General features: G+C 43.7%; 1 protein-coding gene across 4 annotated transcripts in view; it reads left to right on the top strand.

Annotated features, from left to right (window-relative positions):
- The window catches only part of CEP89 (centrosomal protein 89), a 62,519-nt gene that overhangs the window by 28,966 nt on the left and 18,482 nt on the right, over positions 1 to 15,071 (top strand). For all 4 annotated transcript variants that reach the window (XM_079799424.1, XM_079799423.1, XM_079799426.1 and 1 more), the window contains 7 exons: positions 1,001 to 1,051; positions 1,218 to 1,301; positions 3,881 to 3,984; positions 7,429 to 7,544; positions 11,412 to 11,592; positions 12,440 to 12,607; positions 13,150 to 13,291. In XM_079799424.1, coding sequence (XP_079655550.1) covers positions 1,001 to 1,051; positions 1,218 to 1,301; positions 3,881 to 3,984; positions 7,429 to 7,544; positions 11,412 to 11,592; positions 12,440 to 12,607; positions 13,150 to 13,291 — 846 coding nt within the window. The remainder of the gene's footprint in view (positions 1 to 1,000; positions 1,052 to 1,217; positions 1,302 to 3,880; positions 3,985 to 7,428; positions 7,545 to 11,411; positions 11,593 to 12,439; positions 12,608 to 13,149; positions 13,292 to 15,071) is intronic.

Genomic DNA, 15,071 nt, shown 5'->3' with positions numbered 1-15,071 from the left:
AATATGCAAATCAACCGAACGACGGAACAACCGGTTGCTATGATGTGCACTGACCACCAGGGGGCAGACGCTCAACGCAGGAGCTACCCCCTGGTGGTCAGTGTGCTCCCACAGGGGGAGCGCTGCTCAGCCAGAAGCCAGGCTCATGGCTGGCGAGCGCAGTGGAGGTAGTGGGAACCTCTCCTGCCTCCATGGCAGCGCTAAGGACCCCTCAGGGGATGTCCAACTGCCATGGGGAGCGGGCCTAAGTCGGCAGGTGGACACCCCCCAAGGGGTCCCGGACTGCTAGAGAGTACAGGCCAAGCTGAGGGGTACCGCCCCCCCAGTGCACGGGCCTCTAGTTAAAAATAAAGAATAAATAAATAACCTAAGTTTACACCTTGAGGAACTAAAAAGAGAAGACTTTTACCTCAAAGTTAACAGGAGGAATAAAATGAAAATCAGCAGAAATAAATGAAATAGAGACTAAAAAGACAACAGAAAACATCAATGAAACTAAGAGCTGGTTTTTTGAAAAGACAAATACATTGGACCAGCCTTTAGCTAGACTAAGAATAAAGATGATTCAAATAAAATTAGAAATAAAGAGGAGGCATTAGAACTGATAACACAAAAAATACTAAGGATCATAAGAAACTGTGAACAGTTATACTCCCCAAAATACTACATGGTATTAAAAAAAAAAGTTGAACTCATAGAAAATAGTTGAAAGTTGAATACATTCTGTAGATTAGAATATAGTATATCACTGTTGAGTTCTTAATTTTTATGATGGCAGTGTGGTTGAGTAAGTGAAGGTTTTTCTTTTTAGGAAATATACACTGAAGTATTACAGGAAAGGAGGCATTTTAATCTCAAATTATTCTCAAACATTCCAAAAGAACATTTTCTACACATATAGATGTATAGATTGCTGATGCATAGTTGATTAAGAATATCTTAAGGCTTGAAATTTCAGAAGTATAGTTTAATTTGTCTTCAAAATGTGTTTCGTTCTTAGAGTATAAATATCGAAGGCCTACCATCAAAGGGCCCTATCCCACCCTGGTTGGTAAGTAAAAGTTATTTAATTTCAGGCCCTTATTTTCTGGACTATATTTGAATAGCTATTCAAATCCATTCCAAATTAAGTGTATTTTATCATCTTTAAAAAAATTTGCTGATTGTGTTTAGATGTAAGAATTATATTAACCTTCTTTACCAACTGTTATCTTCAGTTGGATATAAAGTACCTGTCACCCTTATTGCTGGCTTATGAAGACCGAATGAAAGAAAAAGACGAGCTCATTTCCACCCTTCAGGTAGGTTGGCAGATGTCAGAAGAGACAAGGTTTATTAAAAAAATAAGACCATTTTAAACTTTGAATACCTACTCAGACATCTAATAGGTACTCAAATGTTTGTTAAAGGAAAGGAGAAAGGAAGGAAGGAATGAAGCAGGGTGGGAGGCAGGGAAAGAAGGAAGAGGGGAGGCAGGTTGGGAGTGATTGGTGGAGCAGGAGGGGTGGGCAGGGTTAGATGGAGTTAGGGAGGGACACGGTGGTGCTGCACTGAAGTTCCCAGACAGGCAGCCCCACATGGGCTGGGGTCTCAGGGTGCAGAGAAGGCGGCAGTGCAAGGCACTTCTTTCCTGATTGTCTGCAGCTGCAAACACCACTGTTAGAAGGGACATTTGGGCAGACTGGGGAAGGTAGCGGGCCAGGGGTGTTTTACGGGGTCTTCTTAATTCAGTGAAGAGCCAACCTCAAGGAATTCCATTTATTGAGCTGTTGGAAACAGTGAGAAAGTGAGGTTTTCATTCTTTTCTGCCTTGTTCACCTCTGTTGTTTGGGGAATGGCTTCTGGCAGCGGAGCTCATTTGAATTGCACAGGAGACCAAGGCTCTGGGTGTTGCAGATATGTCCGTGCCTTTCCAGGCTGCGTACCTGTGTTCCCTCATTGAAATGGCAAAGAGATCTCAGGAAGCAGAAGGGTCCAGGGAGAGAAGTGTTGGTTTTCCTGGGATCCCCAGCTGGAAGGGTCTCTTAAGAGTCACCAAGCCTTTTCTTATTACACTGTCCCATGTACATGGCCCATGTAATGCAGTTCAAAAAGTTATTTTTAAGAATATTTATTGATTTTAGAGAAAGAGAGGAAGGGAGGAGAAAGAGAGAGAGAGAGAACATCAATTCTTGCTGTTCCACTTATGTATGCTTTCATTGGTTGATTCTTGTATGTGCTCTGCCTGGAGATCAAACCTGGTGGGACAACTGAGCTGACTGGCCAGGGCTGTAATTCAGTTTTGAAAATTTTCTTTTAGAGGACAAATTAATCTTATACTAAATGATGAAATATCCACCCTAATAATTAATAAAATTACTAATTCGGTGCTCTTTCTAAAAGGGGCCAGGAGCTCTGGCCAGGTAGCTTAGTTGGTTAGAGCATCATCCAGTACACCAAGGTTTTGTTTGTTCCTGGTCAGGCTTATACAAGAAGCAACAATGAATGTATAAATAAGTGGGACAACAAATACATGTTTCCCTTTCTCTATGAAATCAGTAACTTAAAAAACCCCACGGAAACATTTTCTGTAAAGGGCCATTTAGTAAATAATTTAGGCTTTGCAAACCACGCAGTCTGTGTTTTACAACTACTCAGCTCTGCTGTTGTACCATGAAAGCAGCCATAGACACCCAACAAGTGGGCATGTCTGCGACCCAATAAAACTTTATTTACAGCTGGGCTCGCATGGCTCAGTGGTTGAGCATCGACCTATGAACCAGCTGGTCACAACCTATGAAACTGGTTGAGAGTTTGATCCCCAGTAGGGGGCATGCAGAAGGCAGCCCAATGATAATTCTCTCTCATCATTGATGTTTCTCTCTCTCTCTCTCTCTCTCTTCTCTCTCTCTCTCTCTCTCTCTCTCTTTCTCTCTCTCTCTTTCTCTCTCTCTCTCTCTCTCTCCCTCCCTTCCTCTCTGAAATCAATAAAAGTTATATATATATATATTTAAACTATATTTACAAAACAGGCAACTGGCCTGCAGGCTTTAGTTTGCCTGACCCCTGTTCTGAAAAGAGCCGGTGGACTGCCAGCAAGTGGGAGGTAGCGGAGTTACTTGGCATTGTTTTAAGTTTAACAGGTATAAGCATAAATATCTGTTGGCTGGGAGAAGAGAATGTAGAAGCATCCCAGAATAAATATCGGCACCCAGAATTCTCACTGGAGCACAGCACAAGACACGAACGCCGGCCACGGGCTGGCTGAGAAAAGCTGAGATGGAGGAGGCCCAGCAGGAGTGCCACAGGTGTGTGCACACCTGAAACTAACATGAAATAAGATTGGCTGTTAGCTGTAATTACGTTTTTAAGTGCCACAAACACAGGCTTAGGAGTCAAAAAGTAAGACCAAGCGACAGTCCTGGAGTTGGGGCTAATGACTGACGCAGCTGTGCTGGCTTTAGCAGAGGCTCTTGTGGTAATGGAGCCAAATTAAGAGACGCCAGCCCCCACACCAATCTCTTGGAAAGGTCTTATTTTTATCTAAAAAGCTCCATTTTATCCTCCAAAGTCTTTAAACAAAGGAAAAATTATAGTGTTTACAAGTATCTCTGCTTTTCTTATGACCTTTTTATTTTTCCAAGTATTTGGCAGTTATAGAAAAACGTTGTGAAAGTAGGATTTGAATGTTGAGGTTCAGGTTCCTTGTGCTCAGCATTGTTTTTATCCCCTGTTTTCTCACTGAGCTCCGCCAGGGCAGCACTTGGTGTCAGGCTGCTGTTACTGTGAGACTCGCTACAAAGCTGTTAGCATCTGATCTTAGCCACAGCAGCAGCAGCAGAACTAAGAAATATAGGTGTGTGTGCATGTGTGTATTATGTTTACATAAATTTTATTTCAGGAAGAAATGAGAATGTTCAGGATGCGCGCCCAAGAAGTAGTGAAAGAAAATAAAGAATTGCACCAACAGTTAAACAAGAGTGGTCCTGTTACCAGTGAGGAATGGCAAGTAGTGTTGTGTTTCTGATATTTTACTAGTTAAAAACAAAAGGTAATGTGAATAAATTTTATTAAATCATCAAATATATTTTCTTTTTTAAAGTAAAATACTTTAAGGGAGAGTTTCTAAGAAATTAATAAGGTATAATGAAACCCTAGTAGTTTATTCTAAACTTGTATTTTGAAGACTACTTTAAAAATTCTAAATAGGTTTTTAAACCTGAACTATATATACTGTCCCCACTTCTATTTCCTGACGTCGTATTTTTCTACAGTGCTTTTCCCACCCCAAACCTGTTGGGTCCCACTCTTTCTTAGACTCCTCCACTCACGGGGCTTTAGCACAGTGAGCCCCTGACACAGCCCTGCCCTGCCCTGCCCTGTGTGTGTGCAGGCCCTGCTCCCTGGCACTGAGTGTTGCCTCACTTCCATCCTGTTGCTGATGCTGCTCCCCTTCCCCCCTCAATCCCCTGCACTCCTAGTCACCCATTAGGGCTGCTCAAAGGGCGCTGGTCAGTAGTTCTTCCTAGAGGCAGAGTTAATTGCTCCCGTGTCTGTTTCTGCCCTAGCCTTAAGCACAGGCTGTGTTCTCACACCTGTCACACAGTGGCTGCCTGAGTGTTCCACATCTGTCTCCCTCTCCTCTGTGAGCTCAAGGGCAGGGCCACGTCCTGTTCATCCGCACAGCAGCATCAAATGCCTACTCACTGAATTTGAGAATGTAAGTCTTCAAAAGTCTAAAGGGAATATCCAGGCAAGACTAAGAAGCAAGCACTATTTAGATATATCTTTTTTGCTTGTATATGCTATGTTTAGTATTTTTTAAAGTATGTCAACATTCCTGGAAAAAATTAAATATTTTCCATATGTGAGATTCAGAAGTTCAGAATTGAGTCAACAGCATTCTTACTGGTAGGTCAGTTTTCCTGATTTTATGGTCACTGAGGTGCCAGTTGGGACTGGCCTGGAAGCTACTGGATCTTGGTGCTTCTCCTGTTGAACTTGGATTTTCTTCTGTTGGGTTTCCTAGTGTGTCTCCCTCAAACCTTCCTTGAGTGGCTCCCTGGGAAGCAGGTCAGTGAGACTGGGCCTCACGTGCCTCCAAGAGTCCTCGTGAGAAACTGGAACCTCAGATACTTACTCTAACCTGTATATAGTTATAAGTGAAACCTGTTTATTTTTCCTTAAAATACAAATAAGAACTAAATAAGCTGTAACCAGTTTGGCTCAGTGGATAGAGCATCGACCAATGGACTGAAGGGTCCCAGGTTTGATTCCAGTCAAGGGCACAAACCTCGGTTGCAGGTTCCCTGGCCCTGGTCGGGGTGTGTGCAGGAAGCAACCAATTGATGTGTCTCTCTCACATTGATGTTTCTCCCTGTCTCTCCCTCTCCTAAAAATCAATGGAAAAATATCCTCCAATGAGGATTAACAAAAAACACCCAAAGAAATCCTGTGTAATAAAAGGCTAATATGTAAATTGACCGAACAGCAGAACGACCGGTTGCTATGACACACACTGACCACCAGGGGGCAGACACTCAACACAGGAGCGCTGCTCAGCCAGAAGACGGGCTCACGGCTGGCGAGTGCAGTGGCCGTGGCAGGAGCTTCTCCCTCCTCCGCAGCAGCACTAAGGATGTCTGATTTTGCCGGCTTAGGCCCGCTCCCCGCCGTCAGTTGGACATCCCCTGAGGTCTCCCGGATTGCAAGAGGGCGCAGGCCGGGGTGAGGGCCCCCCCCCCAAGTGCATGAATTTCATGCACTGGGCCTCTAGTAAATAAAATAAAAGGAAGAAAGAGAGATCCCACTTTCAATCCTAGCCATGTTCCCCAATCCTGTGTTTATTGCCATTTGAAATGTGCTCCCTACTCTGGTGGTGGCCTGCACTGGTGCGGAGGGGAGCAGCTCTTAGGTCACCATCTGTGCAGTGCCTGTTGAGGCCCCTTCGAATTGACTGTCCTCCATCACAGGAAGGGGACCCCGGGCTCTGGAGCATCACACTCCTGAAGCCCCTCACAATCGTGCCCTCCCCTGTGCCTCCTTGGCTGCTGCTCCCTGTACCTGCACAGGTGTGAGGTACGGTACATCCCCGCCAGATGCTCGGGCACACCGACTCTGCACTTCAGTAGAAGTTTTCTCCTTAGTTTCAATGCAGCTCAATAAACTTCTAGGCTGAAAATTCTTTTCCTAATGTCCCCTGACCAATTGGATAACCTCAGGCTCAGTTTCTTTACCTATAAAATGGGAAGGAGTTCTAAACTAAATCTGAGGTTTTCGTCTCTTTTGTAGGAATAGGGAAGCCCTTTCCTTTACAAAAGAAAGAAGGAAGGAAAGGAAAGAAGGAGGGAAGGAAGGAGGGATGACGGAGGGAGGGAGGGGAGGGGAGAGGAGGAAGAAAGTAAGTCTTATAAGGAAGTCCAAAACATAAAACAGACTAAATGGATCTGCTCTGTGCAAAGCAGGAATGAGGCCTTCTCTCCCACGGTGGGGGTAGCGGGTAGGGACACCTCCAGGGTGCCAAGGAGCTAGTGCACAGCCACTGTCAGAGTGAAGTCATCACTATAATAGCTTGATTCCTTGCATCATTTTTCTTTCTCCTCCACCTCATTCTTTAGTTTAAAGTGGAAATGGAGATAATTTACTGGCTTAAGTGTACTTTGGGGTGGTAAACATTTATCTAGATCTCTACGGTTCTTTCAGGTCATTCGAAAGGGAATTTGTGACCATGAAGGTTGCCTTGGGCTGGTATTAACTTTCCACCATCTGTAAGGAAAGGGTTTGCTTGTGAAATTAGGCTGGGCAGTCCCAGTACAGTTTATGGCACTGTCCAAAGGCTTTTAACAAAGCTATTGGGGGTGAGGGGGTTTTGTTTGTTTGTTTTTTGCAAATATGATTACAAGTCAGTATTTTTTAATTAAAATGGGAACTTTCTAAATTCTTTAAACTACTTCATACTGGCTTCAAAATAATCCAGTGGGGGATTGGAGGTTTAGTAGATGAAACAAGATTAGCCATTTGATAATTGTTCAAGCTAGGTATTGTAGATATGTGGGAGTTAATTGTTCTGTTCTTACTACTTTTGTTTATGTTTGAAATTTTATATTTTAAAAGTTACTAAGAAATTCATAATTTAAACTTCATACTGTCCTTTCTCCCCATTTAATGCATATGGTGGGGTTGACGTGTTAATAACATGTTCAGCATTAAAACATGTCCAAGTGCAGCAAGAGGCAACCAATCAATGTTTCTCTCCCCACTCCCTCCCTTTCTCTCTTCCACTCTCTCTAAAAATCCATGGAAGAAATATCCTTGGGTGAGCATTAACAAAACAAAAAAACATGTCCAGATATTCATTCCTACAACATCCATTACTTTCTTTTAGACTCTGATGGTCTCTAACCACTGAGCACCTGAATGGCAGTATTTAATTTTATAAATCACTTGTAGGCATCGGCTTCAGACTCAGGCGGAATTGGTTTTAGAGGAAAACAGGTTGTTGATAGAGCAGTTGGAGATTCAGCAAAAAAAAGTCAAGGACACCCACCAGGAGCGTCTCCAGGAAGGTGAGCTGTCTTTCCTGTGAGCGATGGCAATGCTGTGATTTTGTTGTCATTTTACACTTGTACCCCTCTTTCTGGGAGGGCGCCCCTCTAAATGGAAAATAGAGAAGATCATGTTTTTTAGCATATAGTTTCCTTTACTGTAATGCAGTTGTTTATGTCACAACATATCCAGCCTTTACCCATAATGCATTGATTGCTTCCTCTTAGGCTCCAGTGTTGCTTTAATTATCCTGTATATTTTATAAATCAATTGTAGGTGATAACACAAGGATCTGTATCTGACTATTTGTTGAATGAGTAAATAGTTGGTCTCTAAACAGTTTCTCTGTGCTTTGCCCTTCCTTCAGAAGTGCTGTCAGAGGTTAAATCTATCAGATACTTTCACGAGTGTCCTTCCCCGCCCCTAGGAGCCTCAGTATATACAGCTGAACTTCGAAGTGGGCCAGGTTAAGAGTCATTTCTTCCACTTTCATTAAAACCAAAATTTATAAACAAAAAGATAGTGGCATTTTTCCTTTTGTTTTACTGATTTTTCTCTTCCAGTGAAGAACAATATAGAACAGGAGGCCGAAACACAAGCTGTCTTGCATGAGCCCAAGTAACCCTTCCTTTTTTTTCCTTCCTGTACCCCGATATTGAACCCTCCCCTTTCCACACGTGGAAGAGTTAAACCAGCAGCCTCTGCTGCTGCTGAGCTGGAGGCTAGCACTTCACTTGTTTCTGGGAGCCAGGACATGTTGGAAAGTGAGAGCGTCTCTCAGCATCCAGCTGAGTTTCTTCCACAGGACATCCCCACGGCCTGGTCTGTGTGCAGCACAAAAGTATGTGCGCCTGCTCTGGCATTATTTGTCCGAAAGGAGAGAGAGTGAATGATGTTGAGCCTCCTCTCTTTGCTTTCAAGATTAGAGATGACTGGGAAAATTAATTTCATATTGACTAACAGAACAGATCTGAATAAGTATGATTCTTCTGGCCATGTGGGTGGGGCTAACCTTTTGGCCTATATGATTCAGTCAGCTGCCTGTGTTATTTTTCCATTTCCCAGAAATAGCTATTTATTTTGACCAACTAAATGGTTTTATGGGGTGGAAGGGTTTAAAGTTTTACACTATAATACTTCTATGTACTAGTTTCAACAGATGCCCAGGAAGTATCTTATTGTTACATACTATGATGTCAAATAGGATGAAGTATTTATGATTTACTTTAGATACTGGACATAAAACAAAAACTTAATGAGAAAAGGGAAGAAAAATAATAAATTTTGGTCTTAGTTTGTGTTACTGAATAGAAAGAGTTCGTCCACTGAGAATTACAGTTGAGAAAGATTGGCTATCCTATCTAATAAAAGAGTAATATGCAAATTGACCATCACTCCAAGACACAAGATGGCCACCCCCATGTGGTCAAAGATGGCTGCCCCCATGCGGACACAGATGGCCGCCACAAGATGCCTGGCAGGGGAGGGCAATTGTGGGCAGTTGGGGGTGACCAGGCCTGCAGGGGAGGATAGTTGTGGGGGACCCAGGCCTGCAGGGGAGGACAGTTTGTGGGGACCAGGCTAGCAGGGCAGGGCAGTTGGGGGGGGGGCAGGCTTGCAGGGGAGGGCAGTTGTGGGCGATCAGGCCAGCAGGGAGGGCAATTAGGGGGGACCGGGCCAGCAGAGGAGGGCAATTGGGGGGGACCAGGCCTGCAGGGGAGGACAGAAGGGGAGGGCCAGGCTGGCAGGGGAGGGCAGTTAGGGGTGACCAGGCCAGCAGGGGAGGGCAGTTAGGGGTGACTGGGCCAGCAGGGGAGGGCAGTTGGGGGCAACCAGGCCTACAGAGGAGGGCAGTTGGGGAGGACCAGGCCTGCAGGGGAGGGCGGTTGGGGGGGACCAGGCCAGCAGGGGAGAGCAGTTGGGGGGAACCAGGCCTGCAGGGGAGTGCAGTTGGGGGGGACTAGGCCTGCAGGGGAGGGCAGTTGTGGGTGATCAGGCCAGCAGGGAGGGCAGTTAGGGGTGACCGGGCCGGCAGCGGAGGGCAGTTGGGGGAAACCAGACCAGCGGGGGAGGGCAGTTGTGGGTGGACCAGGCCGGCAGGGGAGGGCAGTTAAGGGCAATCAGGCCGGCCGGGGAGCAGTTAGGCGTCGATCAGGCTGGCAGTGGAGTGGTTAGGGGTTGATCAGGCTGGCAGGCAGAAGCAGTCAGGGGCAATCAGGCAGAGGCAGGCGAGCGATTGGGAGCCAGCAGTCCTGCATTGTGAGAGGGATGTCCGACCGCCCGATGGGATCGGGCCTAAACGGGCGGTCGGACATCCCTCAAGGGGTCCCAGATTGGAGAGGGTGCAAGCTGGACTGAGGGACACCCCCCCCCATGCACAAATTTCGTGCACTGGGCCTCTAGTCTATATATATAAAAGCCCAGCGACCAGTATGGCGGAATGACCAGAACGACCGGTCGCTATGACATGCACTGACCACCAGGGGGCAGATGCTCAACGTAGGAGCTGCCCCCAGGTGGTCAGTGTGCTCCCACAGCAGGAGCACCACTCAGCCAGAAGTTGGGTTCACGGCTGGTGAGCGCAGCGGAGGTGGCGGGAGCCTCTCCTGCCTCTGCGGCAGTGCTAAGGAGCAGCGAGTCAAGTGGCAAGGAGTGAGCAGGCAGGCAGTTAGGAGCAAGCAGGCAAGTGGTTAGGAGTGAGCAGGCGGGCGGTTAGGAGCGAGGGTTCTGGGATTGCAGGAGGGATGTCCGACTGCCGGTTTAGGCCCAATCTGGCCTAAACCGGCAATCAGACATCCCCCAAGGGGTCCCAAATTGTGAGAGGGCACAGGCCGGGCTGAGGGACCCCATCCTCCCACCCCCATGCACGAATTTTGTGCATTGGGCCTCTAGTTTTATTATAATTGGCACCACCCAGGAGAACGGAAAGCTAATGCTCAAAAGCCTGAACTTGAAGGTTTATGGACAAGGGGTTGTTTAGAGCAAAATCACAAGTTATCATGAGTAAGGTCAAGAGTGAGGTAAGGGGCCCTGTTAGGGTAGCTCAGTTGGTTAGAATGTCCTCCCAATATGCCAAGTGGCGGGTTTGATCTCCGGTCAGGGCACATACAAGAAGCAACCAATGAATGCATAAATAAGTGGAACATCAAATCGATGTTTCTCTCTCTCTCAAATCAATAAATACATTTTTTAAAAGAGTGAGGTAAATAATTTAAGTCTTGAGGTCAGCTTTGAATCTCTCAGTATGGTTTCATGGGGACATGGCCAGAGATCATTCTGCTTTAGAACTCGAGCTGAAACATAACACAGGCTGTGATATTATTTTTAGCTTAATGGAAACCCATACCTTGTGACCCTTAGTACAGGCATGGCCATTGTTTCTGGCTGCTTTAGGGCATTAATGACCAGTAAAGGAAAGGGCTAAGGCTTATTAAGTGGGCATGCTGTGATGAAACGGAATAGTGCTGGGGTTCCATATTAAATCAAAATCATACATTAAATCAGGATCCTTGGTTTCATTTGACCAAATTGGATGTCCCTGAAAATCTTGGAGTTTTAGGGCCGACATCCTGAGGTGTGCTCGAATACCTACATGTGACTCAAGCCTTCAGTTTTTAGAAAGTTCCTTGAAGACTAAAACCATATCTTGTTAAATATTTTATATTTAACAATTATATCAAGATATTGAACATCAACAAGAGAGTTTATATTTAGTAAATGCTCAATATAGGGACAGTAACTTCTAAGTACAAGGTCTTTGGTATTAATTTATAAATCTCCAAAAGATTTTTAAAATATTATTTTTTATAAGCTGGCTCTTTTAGTAATTATTAATCATATATTAAATGTCCTGTACCAAGTCTTTGTCCATCCCTTTTGTTTTTCAGTTTCTAAGCTGACTAAACAACTAATGCTTCTGGAGACTAAAACGCAGAACCAAGAAAAGGAGCTAACTAAAAGCAAGGAGCAACTGGAGAATTTATGTACCGAATGCCAAGAACTGAAAACACGGTTGGAGGGCAAAATAGCAATGAAAATTCATACTTCGATTGTAAATGAGTTACAAAGGTACGGATTAATGCCTTTTCAAGGGTTAATGCACCCCAATGCATGTCGTTATAGACAGAGTGGGGAAAAGTTGCTCTTTTCTTTCTTTTTCAAAAATTTTTGTTCCATCTTTTTCTGAGTCTCTTTCTGAGTCATTGTAGCTGCATCACCACAGGTGTCTGAGTCTGAGAATGGTAAACACTTTATTAAAGTAGAAGAGGGCTGTCTCTGAGGGCTACCCTCTGCACTTTGTGTGTATGTGTGTATGATATTTTTCTCTACTGTTCCAGCCTTTATTGATGTTAGAACCAAAGATAATTTAAAGGAGTAGAACTGAAGCCTAGAGATCCAGCAATAAGGAACTGGTTAAATGAAAGGATGCAACCATAAAATGGAATACAACACAGCCATTAAAAATAATGTCACAGCCTGACTGGCATGGCTCAGGGGTTGAGCATCAACCTATGAGCCAGGAGGTCACGGCTCGATTTCCAGCCAGGGCACATGCCCTGGTTGCGGGCTCAATCCCTGGTGTGCAGGAGACAGCTGATCAATGATGCGCTCTCATCATTGATGTTTCTATCTCTCTCTTCCTCTCCTCTCCTCTCCTCTCTAAAATCAATAGAAATATATTTTTAAAAATTTGTTTTAATAAAAGAATTATATGCCCAGCCGCACTCTCTCTCCTATCCCCTGGGAGCTCCATCCCAGGTCCGCCAAGTTCGGGTGGGGAGATGCTGTGCAGAGGCCTTCCAAATGACCCACCAGGGGCTGGAGTGTTGGGCTGATTATCACTTGCCTGGCAAGTGGCTGCTTCATTGTAGCCTCTGTGTACTGGATACAAGCCTGTGAAGTTTTTGTCCATCAGCCGGTTGCAGAAGGAAGAAGAGAAAGAAAGTGCTGAAATGGAAGAGTTGATGGAAAAGTTGGCGGTCCTGCAAGTGCAGAAGAAGAGTTTGCTGTTAGAGAAGAACAACTTGACAGCTAGAAACAAAGCGCTGGAAGCTGAACTCGAAAGGGCACAGAACATAAATAGGTCTTTATGTATATTTTTCTTAAGCTTTTTTAGTTGTTAAAAGAAGACAGTTGAAAATATTCTTTCTTTTTCTTTTTCTAATATTGGCTATACAATAGAAAAGAATCTAAGTATAGTAAAAGCTTTTCTATTGACCAGCATTTTTCTAGCCTATAGTTCACATATTGTTGAGAGTTATAAGATGATTCTAAGATTATGAAACTTGTAGAAGTTCTTTCCTAACCTTTTTCTAAAAGTTTACTTTGGGATACTGAATTCCTTTTCAAAAGTAACTTTAAGAACACGAACCTAAAAATTAATAGACTAAAATATTATTAGCTTATTAATTGTGTCAAAGCATTTTCTGATTTCTATTGGCTTGACTCTGAGCCAATAGTTATGTTGAGTTTAAAATTAAATTCAGTTACCATTTCTCACCTTGAAACTTACAGATTTAGATTGCTGAAGAATAACTTGCTGTTTTTATAATACAGATATTCATTATGCTCTAGCCATCCAGATTAATGAGTTTTTTTATTCCACCATTTGGGGGAACTCTTTAGGAGATCTCAAAAAAAAATTGACGTCCTCAAAAAGCAGGTTGAAAAAGCCATGGAGAATGAAATGTCTGCTCATAAGTACCTGGCAAATCTTGTTGGCCTGGCAGAGAATGTAACTCAGGAACGTAACAATCTTATGTATTTGGTAAGTCTCCTCAGTTGCTTCCAGTACACTGTAAGTTTATATGCAAACATAATTTCAGGAGTATTTTTTTGTTTGTTTTACAAAATTATCCATAAACAGCTTCATTTTTTAAAATTTCAACAGCAAAATTTCAAATTCTCCGTAATTTTATCTTTCAATCATGAGGGAAAAACATTTTTAAAAGTCAGATAACTCAAACTTTTAAATAATGGCAAATTATATTTTAAAAGGTAAACTAATGGAGTTAGTCCATTCAACTAAATAGGAACAGTAGTTATCAGGTATATTACATACACACCTGATAACTTTATATTCTCTCTGTAAAACTGACTTAATATATTCCTTGTTTGAAGAAACATAAGACTCATAGATAGGTTAAATAGAGTTCATCCTAAGGACACAGTTTAAAGGGCAGTGATATTCATCGCCGTTGTTTCTAACAACACCAGTCCTCAGGAAGGGGAGGGAGTAAATTATTGGTGGTCCTAGGTGAAGCTCTACGCAGCCGCAAGAGTGATGCCATGGACATGATCCTTGGTATCTCCACAATGATTTTAAAAGATGTCTACAATAGATTGTACAGTGAAATAAAATAGATGCTATGCCAAGCTATATGCATTGAGAAAAGTCTGATAGGAATTACTGCCAAATGTTACAGTGAATTAGATATTCAAATGGTGGAATTACAAGAGATGTTTTTAAATCGTGGTAGAATTATAAGAAAAATTTTAAAATCATTTTATTTATCTGCATTTTATGATTTTTCTACATTGAACTCATTGCTTATTTAAGCAATGTTGGTAGTGTAGAGTCCTAAGTAACAGTTTAATGGATGTCATTACAAAAGAGACTTGAGGACTTTCTGAGAGTCAGAAATTGGCAAAGTTGGAAGTAACTTGGCCCTTCTCCAGGTGAATGAAGTGTGGAGAGTCTGTCAGGATGTGTCACAGGCTTACTCCAATTTGCTAGAAAGATATTAAGTTCCTCCATAGGAAAATGCACAGAGGTTTAGCTATGTTTATATAAGAAGAAATATAAATAGTATCCAAATCTTGGGGGGAAATGTTGATCTTTTAAAAAAATTTTTAAATTTTATTTTAGAGAGAGAGAAAGGGAGGAGAGAGAGAGAAACATTGATGAGAGAGAGAAACATCTATCAGTTGCTTTCCTGTTTCCCCTTCTGCTCTGCCTCGTGGGCTTACCCACTGGTATATCAAGAGGCAAACAGAGGGCTTATTGAAAAACATAAACTGCCAAACAAACCCATTTATCTAGCAGGCATTCGTGGGGACCTGGCTGTCCCGTGTCATTGCCACTGAAAAGACAAAGCCAGCCCGGCCTGTATGCTCAGTGGTTAAGCATCGATTCCTGGTTAGGACGTGTGCCCTGGTTGTGGGCTCGATCCCCGCTAGGGGGCGTGCAGGAGGCACGGGGAGGACACGCAGGTTCCTCCGGCCCATATGGGCCAGAGAGCATTCCAGGCTTCCATGATGAAGTCAAGATCTTCCCTGACCCTTAGGTCCACCCCTCATATTTATGAGCTTAGGATAGAAATATAAATGGAGGCCACATACTCTGTGTTCAAATACATAAAGTTACAAATCGTGACATAATGAAATGTGTTTTCTCCTCAAGCCCTGACCTTGGTTATCATGGCCTGAAATCCAGGCCTGAGTTAGAGTCTTCAGACCTCTCAGACATGGGGGGAGCTGCTCTCATATGCCCTGGCCCACCCACCATGAGGGATCTCTATACACACAGACACTGCTGTCCCCTTGAC

The sequence above is a fragment of the Cnephaeus nilssonii genome, assembly GCF_951640355.1.
Source record: "Cnephaeus nilssonii genome assembly, chromosome: 20".
Lineage (NCBI taxonomy): Eukaryota > Metazoa > Chordata > Mammalia > Chiroptera > Vespertilionidae > Cnephaeus > Cnephaeus nilssonii.
The sequence above is the reverse complement of the archived record's forward strand: the minus strand, read 5'-3'. Positions and strand labels throughout refer to the sequence as shown.